General features: G+C 35.2%; 1 protein-coding gene across 2 annotated transcripts in view; it reads left to right on the top strand.

Moving 5' to 3' along the window:
• LOC115287575 (MOB-like protein phocein) overlaps nt 1–16483 on the top strand; it is a 42747-nt gene extending 26264 nt beyond the window's left edge. For both annotated transcript variants that reach the window (XM_029934154.1, XM_029934153.1), the window contains 6 exons: nt 1982–2082; nt 6522–6564; nt 6753–6839; nt 13064–13143; nt 14190–14301; nt 14422–16483. In XM_029934154.1, the coding sequence (XP_029790014.1) occupies nt 1982–2082; nt 6522–6564; nt 6753–6839; nt 13064–13143; nt 14190–14301; nt 14422–14553 (555 nt within the window). In that variant the 3' untranslated portion in view covers nt 14554–16483. The remainder of the gene's footprint in view (nt 1–1981; nt 2083–6521; nt 6565–6752; nt 6840–13063; nt 13144–14189; nt 14302–14421) is intronic.
• The last annotated feature ends 26 nt before the right edge of the window (nt 16484–16509 follow it).

The following is a 16509-nucleotide window of genomic DNA, read 5'->3' as shown; positions in this document are numbered from 1 at the left end:
CTGAAGCAGGCTCCAGGCTCTGAGCTAGCTGTCAGCACAGAGCCCAACGCAGGGCTTGAACTCACGAACCATGAGATCATGGCCTGAGCCGAAGCCAGATGTTCAACCGACTGAGCCACCCAGGCGCCCCTCTCTTAGTTGTTTTATATGTATTGTCATTAATTAAAGGATTCTAGATTCCCTGAAGATTGGCAACTTGCTACTCTGCTTATAAGAAATTTAATAATTTTGAGTATATTTAGTTACTAAATATGTAGTTAAAGAACTAGTATTCATCATGAGCCAGCTGTATTGCAGAGAATATATTTTTGTGTGCCTAACTACCAAACTGTTTTGGCGATCACCAGAAAATTCCAAAGAATCAGAGAGTCTTCACTCCATTTTTGGTAAATTTTTTCATCCCTAATCCTCCCGGTTTTAACATTTCAGGTAATTAGTATCTTTATCCTTGACTTCAAGTAATGTAGGAAAAGACCATGAAAATTTGTTAAAAACCTCCTGTGTGCCAGGTCCTAATACTAAAATTTAAAACTAAATCTGTTTTTTGAGGGAGACATTCAAAATAAATAAGTGCTATTTATTAAATATAAACAAATGTTTTTAAGAGTACTATAGATGGTATAATGGGAGCAGGAAAGATAAAAGTGCATAGACAAATTGCTAATTTAGATTATATAGTGACAAAGTGGTAGGAAATCCGAGTTCTGTGACCACTACAGTCATCAGGAAAGATGAGTGTGTGAGGGGAAAGGGAATTTGGAAAGAATTGTATGGAATTTGAGGTGGCCAGTGGAAAAGGTGAAGAATTTGGTTCTGTCTGCTTGAGGAAAGAATCAATTTCATGCAGAACTTTTGAACAGGGAGAGTAGCTTAAATAGACATTAGGGAGTCATTAAAATCTTTTGAGCAAGCTTTTGACATTAGAGTAATTTTCAAGAAGGGTTGCCTGAAAATAGGCAAAATAAATTGGCATAACAAGCCCTGGTAGTTACTAAGTTTCTCTAATTAGGTATCTTAGTCTTATTTAGCCTATTCAGATTAAAAACAAATTTTTTTATGTGTTTTATTTATTTTTGAGAGACAAAGAGAGATTGCATGAGCAGGGGAGGGTCAGAGACACAGAATCCAAAGCAGGCTCCAGGCTCTGAGCTAGCTGTTAGCACAGAGGCTGATGTGGGGCTCAAACCCACAAACCATGAGATCGTGACCTGAGCCAAAGCCGGACGCTCAACCGACTGCACCACCCAGGCGCCCCGCCTATTCAGATTTTAGATTATTTAAATCATAGATTGCATGAAACATTAAAAAGATCTGAAATTTTTATTTAATTTTATTTAAATTAAAAGTCAATGTCCATGCCTTTTTTATTTTTAAACTTAGCTTTTCTGCTAGTCATTTTTTTAAAATAACGTTATTGAACACCACATACCGTAAAATCACCCATTTAAAATATACATTCATCATTTTTAGGATATTCACGGGATTGTACACTGTCACTATCACCACAGTTTAATTTTAGAACATCTTCATTCCCCACCAAAAGAAACCTCACTCACATTAGCAGTTATTTCCATTCTCCTTTGTCTTCCTTTCTTTCTCTAGTCCTTAACAACTACTGTTTTTTGTCCATAGATGTGCCTATTCTGGATAGTTCATATTAATCAAATCATGCATTATGTACCACAATTATACTGTTTACATAGTATGAAAATCATAGTTTCATTTTGATCCCACATCCAATCCTAGTAAGTACCATATCTGCATTTATGTGATATATCTTACCCCAAAGAAGTTGGAGAAGCATAGGTAAGGGTTACCTCATTTTTCTGAATTAGTAACTATGATTCTGTACTTGATTTTGTAATTTGTGTATAACCCAAAAAAGTTGAAACATAGGAGCAATCATGTATTCAAAAATTACATATATTTAAGATTTGCCATGTAGTATATTATTTAATTAACGAGAACTTTTTTATTATAGTATATTCAGCAGAACATTAGAGCAGATTGTTCCAATATTGACAAAATACTTGAACCACCTGAAGGCCAAGATGAAGGTGTATGGAAATATGAACATTTAAGGTAAGTTTTTACGATATATCAAAATAGTATTTCCATTAGTAAAATAACCTTTAATGTTGATGATTATGAATCATAAAATCATTATGTAATCAGAGACTAAAAAGCCAAATTTTAAAGCTTCTGTGTTTTTAGTTTTATAAAATTTTCAACTTTGTTATTTACTGATTGTTTTCTATGTTTATGGATTTGGGCATTATTATCTTTTTACACAAACTTTTTTTAAAGCTATTTTTGAGGGAGAGAGAAAGCACACACAAGTGGAGGAGGGACAGAAAGATAGAAGGAGAGAGAGAGAATCCTGAGCAGGCTTCACATTGTCAGCATTGGGCCTAATGTGGGGCTTGAACTCCCAAACCACAAGATCATGACCTGAGCTGAAGTCAAATGCTTAACCAACTGAGCCACCCAGGCACAACTCCTCTCTCTTTTTTTTATTTTTTTGAAGTAATCTCTATACCCAATGTGGGGCTCAAACAAACCCATGATCCCAAGATCAAGTTGGTATCATGCTGATGCCCCCTATACGGTATTCCTTAACCACAAATTATTCCTTAACCATAAATGCATTGTTTCTATTTTTTCACTCATGATAAATTTTATTTCTCTATAAAGGGACAGAACAAGGTTCTAGTCTAGGCTTGGTGTCTGATGAGATGCCTATTAACTACTGTGAACTTTCAGTCTTCCCTTTGGTAAATAAAGATTAACTGTAATTCTGAAGCAGTTTGGGAACTTTTGGTGATGCCCTTTGAATGAGAAAATTGATGACTAGTGAATGACTAGTTAACAAGAGTTAACTTTAAAAGCAGCTTGAATGGAAACCAATTTGACAATAAACTATTAAAAATAAAAAATAAATAAATAAAAGCAGCTTGATCCTAGAGGAACTTGGGTGGCTCAGTGAGTTGTGTTCAACTCTTGATTTTGGCTCCGGTCATGATCTTGTGGTTTGTGAGAACAAGCCCTGAATTAAGCTCCATGCTGACATCTTGGAGACTACTTGGGATTCTCTCTCTCCCTCTCTCTCTACCCCTTCCTCTGCTCACATGCACTTGCTCTCAAAATAAATAAAAATAAAAACTTAAAAAAAAATAAAGCAGCTTAATCCTGAAGTTACTGAGATACTTCCTGACGTTGTAAACCTCTCTGTAAATGGGAGCTGAGATGAATTGGTAGGTTAAATGTAAAGAATATAGCATGAGATAAATGTTCACTAGGGTTTGTTACTTTTTAAGTTAATTTTAAAATATAAGTGAAATAGAAATAGCACTTTCCCTGAATAACTTAGACTACTTTTTCTGTGATAAGTGCCACAAAGTGTAGACAGGGCACTGTTTTTCAGTTTGCTTTGGTTTGGTTTGGTCTGGTGAGGTTTTGTTGTTGTTGTTTTGGGGTTGTTTTTGGTTTTTTGCTCTTTTGTTTTTTGTTTCTTTGATGCTACAGGCTTGTTATCTAGACATTGCTTAAGACATAATATCTTGTCTTAACAGTTCAGCCATTTCAGGATGCTAAGACTTCTTTGTACTCTGCTGGTTTCTTGGACAAATCACTTGACTCCTTGATCTAGTTTTTTAAAAGATTTTATTTTTAAGTAATTTCTACACCCAGCATGGGGCTGAAACACACAGCCCCTGAGATCAAGAGTCGCATGCTTGAAGGACTGAGCCAGCTGGGTTCCCCTGACATAGTTATTTAAAAACTCATCACAATGCATATTGAAAGTATGAAAACACATATTTTCCCATTCTTATAAAACAAAATAGCACTTTTAATGTATATTAAATTTTTTAAATTTTATTTTGTATTAAAAAGATTTTTTTTAATGTTTATTTATTTTTGAGGGATAGAGACATTGTGAGCAGGGGAGGGACAGAGAGAGGGAGTCACAGAATCTGAAGGAGGCTCCTGGCTGTGAGCTGTCAGCACAATGCCTGACTTGGGGCTTGAACTCATGGACTATAAGATCATGACCTGAGCCGAAGTTGGACACTTAACCAACTGAGCCACCCTGGTGCCCCCCTCTGCCTTATTTTAATCAGCTTGGAAAATAATGATTTACTGATTTACTTACCTGTTAGGATTAATGATGAAAATTAGTGGGGATTTTTTTTCACTACATGCATAATTCCTAACAAGCTAGGGCTGATTTTATAGTATATAAGATGTTAATGCCAGATCTAAGAAAACCTTTTCTTCCATATTTAATTAGATTATAAAATATGCAATATACAAAACTTATATATAATCTTTCTGATGCATATTCCATTTGTCCTGGAGCTGTTGTTTTTACTTTTTTCCCTGAATATTAGCCACTTTATTTTGGTTTTGTACTTATGCATTAAATATTACATATATATTCTTTTGTATCTTCATCATAGTGTATACATCTTTATAGTTGATCAAGAATTTCAAAAGTAGGTTTTTGATTTTTTGCAAATGCTTGATGTAATTGATTTGAGGCTTAATACTTGCTTTTATTGGGTAATATAGTTGATTATATTATGTTAATGGGATTTCATTCAAATCTCACACTAGCCCATATGGAACCTTTGTAATTGGAAGAGATGCCCCTTCTTAGTGGATGCAATGCTATGCCAGGATGCATGGTTTAGAGATTAGAGTCTAGGCTAGATTTCAGCTCTACCTTGTCTCTTCAGCTGCAGAACTATACAAGTTAGCCCTATACTGAATTAACTGGAAGCTATTAGATTTGCACTGTGTGCCACAGATTGTCCCCATAAACACTGCCTAATCAGCGTAATTTTGCTTTTGGCCATACGTGAGTTAAACTAGATGGGAAATTTATTTTTCACCACCTGTCTTTATTACCAGTTAGTGGAAAACAACTCGAAAACTTGGCATGCAGCCTGTAGATATGGGGCAGTAGAGGGTGATGTGGTGATTCAGAAATAGTGTTATTTTTGTGAACTAAGAACAGCATTATTGTTAGGAATCTGGAAAGGAAATACACTTACAGACAACTGAAAATTTTACTCTTTATTTGCTTTCTTCTATAGTTTTTCTTTCATGCATGTATGGGGTTCCCCCCCCCTTTTGGAACTCTCTTTTATCTTCTGAGTAGGTTTTAGCTTTGCATTTTTAGGGAACCAGACTGTTCTCATTTGTTGGGGAAACATAATAGTGGTTAACTAATTTGGTAAGATTTTTAGAGGGAATGCATTCAGTATTTTGACTGCTATTAAAGTAAGCTATCTTAGTGACATAGAGGATTAATGGTCTTTTCATATAAAATAACAAGTTTGTCTAAAAATGTTGATCTCTATGTTATGCAATTTCCTCCATTCTTCATTTATTAAAAAATGTATTTTGAACATTTACTATGTTCCAAGAATTGTTCTAGGCTTTATAATTCTATTTGGCAGTTTTAGAAGAAGAGTATATCATGAAAAAATGTGTACAATCTATTAAGTGACCAAAAAGCAAGTTAAAAAATTGTGTATGATATGATCCCAATATATTTTAATCTTTGCATAGAAAATCAAATTTGCATGTAAATAATAACTTTTGGGAAGAGGTGGTGGAATTATGAAGGACCTTATTGTACATTATATATTTGATCATATTTAAAGTTTTCATAAGGAGCATGTTGTTTGTAATCAGAACAAAACTTGTAAAATGTAAAGATACTTAAAACATCTAGTTTTTTTCTTTATATACATTTGTATTAGATAAATACATGATATATTTTTAATTTTTAACGTTTATTTATTTATTTTTGAGAGAGAGAGACACAGAGTGTGAGCAGGGGAGGGTCAGAGAAAGAGGGAGACACAGAACCCAAAGCAGGCTCCAGGCTCTGAGCTGTCAGCACAGAGCCCGATACAGGGCTTGAACCCACAAACCGAGAGATCATGACCTGAGCTGAAGTCGGCCGCTTAACCAAGTGAGCCTCCCAGGTGCCCCTAAATACATGATATTTAACACAACCGGAATCTTATTGTGAATATAAATATATATCCTTTGTTTATGTATATACCAACTGATTTGCAATTGCTGATTATTTGGAATGATTCAAACATTTTTATATTTTCTGTGAACATGTTTGTACATTTATCTGCATGCAATTATGATTATTAGAATAGATTTTTAGGAGAGTGACTTAGTAAAAAAATTTACATACTTCCTAAGCATTTTGGTAACTGTTTCCAATTTCAGAAAAATTATACCAATTCCCAGTGCATAATTATGATCAGCTCACTGAAGGTTGATATTGAACATTATTCTATCAGGGTTGTTTTGGGTTTTGCTGAGTAATCTATATGCCTTTGAATGAAATATGCCATGTAAATTCAGATGGTATTGACAATGGTGACAAGAAAGGAAGGATGGTACTGATGGGATTCTGTTCTTACAATTAGTATTCTAGAGATAATGTGGAGAATGGATGAGATTTTTCATTTATATATTTGCATTTTTAGGCAATTCTGTCTTGAACTAAATGGACTTGCAGTCAAACTTCAGGTAATATTTTCTTTAAGTTAAAACTATTATTGAAAGTTCTGATTTTTTTGTTTTTGTAACTTTAGGTGCTTCTAAAGACTTAACCAACATTTCTAATTATTCTGTAGTTTTACATGGGAGTGTAGTAACCCAAATGATAAACTTTCTCATTGTTTTTACATATTAAGAAATATAACTATTTCTAACAGAGTGAATGCCATCCAGATACATGTACTCAGATGACAGCAACTGAACAATGGATTTTTCTTTGTGCAGCCCATAAGACTCCAAAAGAGGTGAGACATTATGAAATAGAATGACTAATAAAATCATCATAACCTATACCTCTTCCAAGAGAGTTGTCAATAAATTTTTAGTGTTAGTTCACTCTTCATTTTGCTATTTGGTTTAGAGTTCTTTAAGTTTATTGACACAGTGCTATTTTAGGATTTATGATTATTATTTTTCAAAATTGGATAATATCATGGGCTAATGATATTATCCTAATGATTCGTCCTGCTGATACCTAATATATAATGGATGAGATACACATGTGTAGTTTTTTGGCTTAGTTACATTTTTTTAAAAAATGAGAGCGCATGTGCAGGGGGAAGGAGCAGAGAGAGAATCCCAAACAGATTCCATGCCCAATGTAGGGGGTCAGTCCCATGAACCATGAGATCATAATCTGAGCTGAACTCAAGAGTCTGGTGCTCAACTGACTGAGCCACCCAGGTGCCCCATAATTTCTTTAGATAGGAATAACTACCTAAAGTTACAAGTTGATTACAAATTGATATGTTCTCTATTAGAGAAGTGTTGCTTTTGGGCTTTTTAACTTTATAGGTCAGTATTTTTTCCCTACTTTTTAAAATATTTCTTTTTTTTTAATGTTTTATTTTATTTTTGAGAGACAGAGCATGAGCAGGAGAAGGGCAGAAAGAGAAGGAGACACGGACTCTGAAGCAGGCTCCTGGCTCTGAGCTGTCAGCACGGAGCCTGAAGCAAGGCTTGACTTCACGAACTGCGAGATCATGACCTAAGCCGAAGTTGGCCACTTAACCGACTGAGCCACCCAGGCGCCCTAATAGTTCTTTTTTTTTTTAATTTTTTTAATGTTTTATTTATTTTTGATACAGAGAGAGATAGAGCATGAGAGGGGGAGGGGCAGAGAGAGAAGGAGACACAGAACCGGAAGCAGGCTCCAGGCTCTGAGCTAGCTGTCAGCACAGAGCCTGACACGGGACTCGAACCCACAAACGTGAGATCTGACCTGAGCCGAAGTTGGAGGCTTAACCGACTGAGCCACCCAGGCGCCCTTTTTTTTAAAGTTTATTTATTTTGAGAGAGAGAGAGTGGTGTGAACAGCGGAGGGGCAGAGAGGGGGAAAGAGGATCCTAAGCAGATTCTGCGCTGTCAGCACAGAGCTCGTTGCGGGGCTTGATCTCACGGACGGTCAGATCGTGACCTGAGCCAAAACCAAGAGTCGGACACTTAACCAGTTGAGCCACCCAGGCACCCCTTATATTTCTTACTGTTTATTTGAAATCCACCATAATGATTTTCCTCTCCATAACTCGTCCCACGTTGAAAAAGTTACTCAGGTTGTTTTCTCCTCATTTAATTTTTATCATGGTGAGAGATAGGAAGTAGCAATTGTTTATAAAACATTTTTAGTTACAAGTAATTCCTTCATATTATCTAATATCCAGTACATATTCAGTTTTCCTTAGTTATCTAAAAAATTAGTTAGTTTGTTTAAACTACACATTGCATTTTTCCTTGATCTGCATTCACTTTTTTTTTGTAAAATTTTTTTTTATGTCTTTTATTTATTTTTGAGAGACAGAGAGAGACAGCATGAGCAGGGGAGGGTCAGAGAGAGATGGAGACACAGAAGCTGGAGCAGGCTCCCAGGCTCTGAGCTAGCTGTCAGCACAGAACCCGATGCGGGCCTTGAACCCACGAAACGTGAGATCATGACCTGAGCCGAAGCCGGCGCTTAACCAACTGAGCCACCCAGGCGCCCCTGCATTCACTTTTAATCCATAATACTTTTTTCTTTGATACCAAAACTTATTGAAAATAATTGGGGTTAGACCAATTCTGCATAATTATAGACTCAAATGATCATTTTATTGATAGAGTTCTAAGGCTTAAAGACAAGTGACTTTTTTTTTTTATTCTTTTTTTTTTAAATGTCTTTTATTTACTTTTTGAGAGACAGAGAGAGACAGTGTGAGCAGGGGAGGGTCAGAGAGAGAGAGAGACACAGAATCTGAAGTAGGCTTCAGGCTCTGGGCTAGTTGTCAGCACAGAGCCCAATGCAGGGCGCAAACCCACGAACCGTGAGATCATGACCTGAGGTGAAGCCAGACGCTCAACCGACTGAGCCACCCAGGCACCCCAGACAAGTGACTTTCTAGTTGCAAAATTAACATCTGATGTTCTTTTATTTGAAATGAAGTTCTCCAAAATAAGGAGTATCTGGTACCTAAGAAAATAGTACTTATTTGGATGACTGATTTCATTCAGGGTGTTACTTTTTTTGTGTTAGTTAATTGAAGCAATATTAAGGCTGTGTATCATTTTATATCTGGGAAAATCTCCATAGCAGTTTCACTGATAGGTTATTGAAATTGGCTACATATAGTATAGTGAATTATCTGATAATTGCAATTAGGAAACTGAATCAAGAAAGTTTCATTTTGGCAAATAGTAAAAATGCATAATTCTCACTTGAGAGTGGAAAAGATACCCAGTTTGTGATGTACTTTGGGATTTATATAGACTGTTATTGTCATATCTCCTTTTTTCTTGATTAATATTAAATGTAAGATAGGATGATCATCAGCATTAGGTTCCTGTGAATGAGTCTTAAAATGTAACGTTGTTTGCTGAAGACTAGCTCCACTGAATTGTGTCAAGGGAAGATGAATGACGGTGGAATTTTCAAGTGGTATTTGTATGTAAAGGGATTTCTATAAAAATACAAAAGAAAATACTTTCTTGAAAAGTACTTGATACTTTCTGAACTCTTGGAAAATTGTGCAGTCAGGAAATAATAGCAACTAACAAATTAGGAACTAAGAAAGTGCTCTTATGGGTTTAAAGAACGAGGAGGATTCTAAAGGGGAAGAGGCAGGGTACTCGGCACCAATGATGATTTACGCAGTGTTCTTGAGAATTAAAGAGTCATTGCAACAAATAGAGTTAATTGTACATATTGATGGTAAGTGACAAAGGTTATAACTTGTTACCATCTACTAGTCCTTTCAGTCACATGCAGACAGTAACATTATAAATATATATTTGGTAAAATAGAATTTATAAAAGCTTGTGAACAAATTACTTATTTTATAATTTTATATATTTGCTAACTTTTTGCTGTTACAAATGATAGAAATATAGGATTAGTTAACTGAGAGTTAATTGGAGAGAGATGAGGGAAGCAGCTAAAACAAGGTAAAACTTCCCCCAACTCCAAAAAAGTTTTTTTTTCCAGAAACCAATCAAAGATCTATGTTTATGCTGTCTGATACAGCAGCAGTCGTGAACCATGCGCAGCTACAGAGCATTTAATGTTGGGAAGTCCAAACTGAGATGTGCTCAAAGTATGAAATAAAATACCCATTTCAAAGAGTACAGAAAGACAACATCAAATACCTTATTAAGAGAAAACTGGATATCTATATACAAAAGAATGAAATTAGACTCCTGCCTCACACCTTATTCAAAAATTAGCTCAAAATGGTTCAAAAACCTAAATATAACAACTAGAATTAGAAAACTCTTAGAAAAAAAACATATGTGTAAATCTTCAAGATCTTGGACTAGGCAATAATTTCTTAAATATGACTCCAAAAACACAAGCAATAGAAGAAAATATTCAGATTTTATCAAAATTAAAAAAATTTTTGCTTCAAAGGACACTGTCAAGAAAGTGAAAAGACAGTCTACAGAATGGGAGAAAATATATTTATAAATCATATCTCTGATAAGGGTCTGATATCCAGATACATAACTATTGCAACTCAGCAATTAAAAAAGACTACACAATTGGGGCACCTGGGTGGCTCAGTCACTTAAGCATCCAACTCTTGATTTTGGCTTAGGTCATGATCTCATGGTTTGTGAGTTCGAGCCCTGTGTCAGGCTCTGTACTGATAGCATGGAGCCTGCTTGGGATTGTCTTCTTTCTTCCCCTCTCGCTACCCCTCTCTTACTTGTGTGTACTTATGCACATGCTCACTCTCAAATAAATAAACTTAAAAAAATAAAGATTACCCAGTTAAAAATGATCAAAGGATTTGAATAGACATTTCTCTGAAGCAGATAAATGGTCAATAAGCGCATGAAAAGATGCTCAACATCATTACTGATCAAAACCACAATGAGAGTGGATAAATGGAATGTATAGAATGGAATATCATTCAGCCGTAAAAGAGAAGTTCTGATAACATGCTACAGTGTTATTGAACCTTGAGGACATTTTGCTGAGTGAAATAAGCCAGACACAAAAAGACAGATATTACCTGATTCCACTTACATGAAATATCTATAAAGAACAAATTCATAGATGTAGACCGTACATTAGAGGTTGCCAGGGGTTAGGGGATAGTGGACATGTGACATTAATGCTTAATAGTTTATAGAGTTTCTGCTTGGGATGACAAAAAACCGTTGGTTGGAAACACATAGTGGTGATGGTTGCACAGTTGTGAATGTAATTAGTGCCATTGAGTTGTACGTCTAAAAAAGGTTGAGATGAAGGAGGGGACACCAGTTGGGGGTGGCTCAGTTGAAGTGAAGTGACTTTAGCTTGGGTCATGATCCCATGGTTCAATGAATTCGTGCCCTACATCAGGCTCTCCGCTGTCAGCATGGAGCCTGCTTGGGATTTTGTGTCTCCCACTATCTCTGTCCCTTCCCCTCCCCCCCACACTCTCTCTCAAAATAAACATTTTTTTAAAAGTTTGAAATAGCAAAAATCATCTTAAATATATTTTACCACATTTTTTTAAATGGAAAAAGTAAAGACATGCCCCACAATGGCATACACTGTACCCACTAGAATAATGAAAGTATAAAAGATAATTACAAGAGTTGGCCAGGATGTGGAGAAGGGAGCATCGTCATACAGTGCTGATAGGACTATAAAATACTGTAGCCACTTTGGGAAACAGTTTGGAAGTTCCTTAAAATGATAAGTATAGTTACCATGACATGGTAACTCCACTATTAGGTATATACCTAAAAGCAAGGAGAACATCTGTCCATACAAAACTTGTACACTGACATAGTCACATTATTCATGATAGCTAACCATGGAAACGACCAAATTTTCATCGACTGAAGATCAATAAACAGAATGTGATACATGCACACAATGGAAAAGTGTTCAGCCATAGAAAAGAATGAAGTCTGTAAGGGATTACAGCATTTTTGTATATACTAAAAACAAAGTTTAAAAACATTTTGAATTAAAAAAAAAGAAATATGCTGCACTGTGGGTGAGCCTTGAAAACATGCTGAGTGACAGAAAAGGCCACATAGTATTCCATTTTTAGAAAATACCCAGAATAGGCAAATCCGTGGAAGATAGAAAGTAGATTAATTGTTGCTTCATGTTAGGGGGAGGAGAGAATGAGAAGTGGCTGCTAATTGATAACTGGGTTTCTTTTTGGGGTGATGAAAATGTTCAGAAATATAATTGATGATGGTTGCATAAATCTGTAAATATACTAAAAACTTCTGAGTTGTACATTTTATTTTATTTTTAAGTATTTATTGTCTAGAGAGAGAGGGACAGAACGTGTATGGGGGAGGGTTAGAGAGAAAGAGAGGGAGACACAGAATCCAAAGTAGGCTCCAGGCTCCAAGCTTTCAGCACAGAGCCCAATGTGGGTCTTGAACTCATGAACCACGAGGTCATGACTTGAATTGAAGTCAGATACTTAACTGACTGAGCCACCCCAAGTGCCCCTAAGTTGTACATTTTAAAAGAAATTTTGCCAGGGTGCCTGGGTGGTTCAGTTGGTTGAGTCCTCTTAGGTTGTGATACCAAGTCCTACATCAGGGCTCAGTGTGGAGTCTGCTTGGGATTTGGATTCTCTCTTTCTCTTTTCTCTTTCTCTCTCTCTCCCCCTTCCCTCCTTCCCCTCCCCCTCCACCAAAAGCAGTAAACATTTTAAGAAAGAGAAATTTTATGGTATGAGAATTACATGTTAATTTTTAAATACCCCAAAGAAGTTCATTAATAATTTTTATATCAATTATATGTTGACATAATTTGGGGTGTATAGAGATAAATAAATTATATCACTAAAATTAGTTTTACTTGATTTACTTTTTAAATGTAGCTTTATTTGTTGTAACAGTGAAATTTACAGTCATTCTGATATTATGTTTTTCTTCAAACCTGCTCGTGTTTTTCAGATAAGACAAGTATATCATAATAGACCTCATGTAAGAGGTAGAGCTCTATGTTGATGCACTTTTTATATCCTTTCCTTTATAGTGTCCTGCAATAGACTATACTAGACACACACTTGATGGTGCTGCATGTCTTCTGAATAGCAATAAATATTTTCCCAGCAGGTAAATAAAACTTGTAAACATGGTGTTAAACTTTCTGGATTTAATTTAAAAGATTGATGTTTTTATTAAAACAAACTAGATTGCTATTTAATGAATTGTGGGTTTTTGTTTTTGTTTTTTAGCTGTTGTATATTTAGTTAGTTTAGAATTACTCAAATTTTGAAATTAAGGTTGTGGTTAAGCTCAAAGCAGCAGGACTTGGCCCGGAAAGCTCACAGGCCCATCTAGTCAAGGGTAGTTCCTGCTGCTGTGCATTGTTCTGCAGGGCGCTCCCTCTCCTGCGTTAGAGTTGTCGTATTTACACACTTAACTTCTTTGAACCTCTGTGATAGAGCTAGCCTTCTCTTATACAGCATGCCTGAAGAGCAGAATTTCCTGTTGGACTGCTGGGTTTTGAAGGATTCCTTATCCTTGCTTACAGATTTTTAGAACTGGGAAGAAGCCTCTGCATATTGTAATATATTATTGGTGAAGTGTGTTAACTGGCCTTTTATTCTGTTAAGATACTTGTTATCAGATGGATAGATTTGGAGATTCCCCCCTTCCTTCCCCATATCAACTTCAAAGAGCTCATGTAAAATATGTTAAAAAATACTACTTTTTGCTTCAGTATCCTGTATACATTTTTAATAACAAAAATATGCAAGCATTTTGTATTGGAAAAAAATCACATTCTGTAGAATAAAGCAATAATTCCTTTTAGTAGTTTTAATCATCTGTAGTGGACAAAGTGTTAATGTTGTAAATGTTATGTTTTAGTAAATTTTGATTTGTTGGGGATTTAATTGCATTGAACTTTAACGAAGTCTCAAAACTTACAACACTGAATACCTTAGGCACTCTGGTTGTGTAGAAGGAGCACTGGCCCTGGAGTAAAAAACAGGGGTCTGCCTCCTGCTCTTGCCACTTAGCAGCACCTGTGACCTTGCACTGGTCATCTTTTCCCCTGAGGTTTAAGTTTCCACACTTGTGAATTGAGAAGATTACACAACTTTGTTCTAAGATATATCCAGCTCTATGAATCTTGATTTCTTTCCTGTTTCTAGGGTTAGCATAAAGGAATCCTCTGTAGCAAAACTAGGATCAGTATGCCGTAGGATTTACAGAATATTTTCACATGCTTATTTTCATCATCGGCAGATATTTGATGAATATGAAGTAAGTATATTTCACTAATTACCCTGATGCATTCTTATCAGAATAACAATGTGCATTGATATATTATCTAGGTTTTTTTGGTTTTGAATAGTAAAATATCTTTTTTTCTTCTCTCTACAGAATGAAACATTTTTGTGTCACCGGTTTACCAAATTTGTGATGAAATATAATTTGATGTCCAAGGATAACCTCATCGTACCAATTTTAGAAGAGGAAGTTCAGAATTCAGTTTCTGGGGAAAGTGAAGCATGAAGGGAATATTATAGAAAAAAATGTACTGATCACATAATTAACAATAATTATGTACTGTATATATATCGTTTAGACACATCAATCATGTATCCATATTATAGTTTCTTTGTTTAGTATAGGTTTTTGTATGCTGAGTGTTGCCTTTTAAAATGGGAAATACTTTTTAAGTTATTCATGAGCTGTATATTCACCAGTGTGGCACTCATGGTTTTTAAATAAGATTAGTATTATCTGTTTATAATGCCTGTTAATAAAAGAATTTACAGTTTGGTAAAATTGCTGCTAAACAATCATTGGATCACAATCCTCATCAGATAAACCCGTCTATGAAATGATGAGTGAGCTTGAGGTTTCGCACAAGCCATTTACTAAAGAAATATTAATATTTTCCTTTGGTTCTACCCCTAGTTTAGATACTCTAGAAAATCCTGTAGTACATTGTTCAGTCCTAACTGTTAACTTTTCAAAAGTGAGAGGAAAGTGTTTTCAAATTCTGGTTATAGTTTTTGATACACATATATGATTATGTGTATAATCCAAATATGAATGCAAATGAAGTATTAGTAATACCTAAGTAATCTTACTGTGCTACACAGAGTATATTCTAGACCAGCATACTTGCAAAGGATTTGCCTTTCTGCAGCAGTGGACTGTTAGTTAGATACAAGATGATGATGATGACAAGGCATGTAAATAATGTTCCCACTGGAAACCTGCCCTGCCCTCCTCATTTCCTTGATTCCTCCCCCAAACCACAGTAGCTGAGAAGCTTTGCACCAGACTGTGAGTTAGTGGCTTATACCTATTTATATTTGGTTTAGTTGCTTACAGATTATACCTCATATTAGCAGTTACATTACACTACAGGAAAGGTGGATTGGCATAGACTCTTGCTTATCTTTGTTTTGCAAAATTGTTCTAATTACTTAGAAAGCATTCTTTAAAATAGTTTGATTCTTCCTGTTAGTAATATTAATCTTTTCATCTAGCCATCTAAGAAACATTTAAAGAATTTAAAAATATTATAGTATTTATTTTACATCCCTTCCCCACAAAGGTAATGTTTGAACTATATGCACACATTAGTCTTTTTGCAAAATTCACAGCTTCCAAGGGTGTTGATAAATGGTCGTACATTTTTTGGACTTTGTTATAATTCAGTATCTTATGAAAGATTCAACTGCAGATTTTACAACTTTATAATCTACTGAATGCAATTTTTAACAAAGCACTGGAGGTCTTATTGCTAAGCTGGCTGTGATGAGGCACTAAAGGCAAAAAGATTATACACGTAGTGAAGGAAATATTTAAGTCTATCTCTTGAACAAAGTTAACAATTGAGAACTTTTTCATTTAAAAGGGTTATTTTGAAATGAAGATGAAAATGTATTCATCTTGATTTTTTTTTTTCAAACTTGTGGAAGTAATTTCTACCATATTACACAACAAAGGACATACAGCAGAAATGTAGGAAGTAGTAGCAAACTGAGTGTGTATATATATTTACGCATTTCCAAGCCTGGCCATGTATTTGGCCTTGAATAGTGCTATCCCAGCAGCCAGTCGTTACTTTACCCACAACTAACTATCTTTTTAAGAAGTTTTACGTTCATAGTGAAAGCAATGTTGACTTTGAAATAATGCATTTATATTAATGTCACTATAAACCAATGGGAATAGTAATTTTTTACACAAACTTGCTACAATATTGAGAGACTAAACTACTAAGTTAATAAATTATATATAGCAATGTAGCTGTTCTCTCTAGACGGTGTCTCACAATGGATTTCTGTTGCTTGATTATTTTCTTAGTAAACCTTTGAACTAAGGCCGTGGCTGGGATTGGTGATCTGGCTAAGTATATTGGAACACATTCTGAATACTATGACTTGGTGTTAACGGGGAAATAAAGTATGTTTTTTCTTACTCATTCCATTTTCCCTGTACTGTGTGTTT

The sequence above is a fragment of the Suricata suricatta genome, chromosome 3 (assembly GCF_006229205.1).
Source record: "Suricata suricatta isolate VVHF042 chromosome 3, meerkat_22Aug2017_6uvM2_HiC, whole genome shotgun sequence".
In the NCBI taxonomy this organism is placed as follows: domain Eukaryota; kingdom Metazoa; phylum Chordata; class Mammalia; order Carnivora; family Herpestidae; genus Suricata; species Suricata suricatta.
This window is presented reverse-complemented; position numbering and strand designations above follow the sequence as displayed.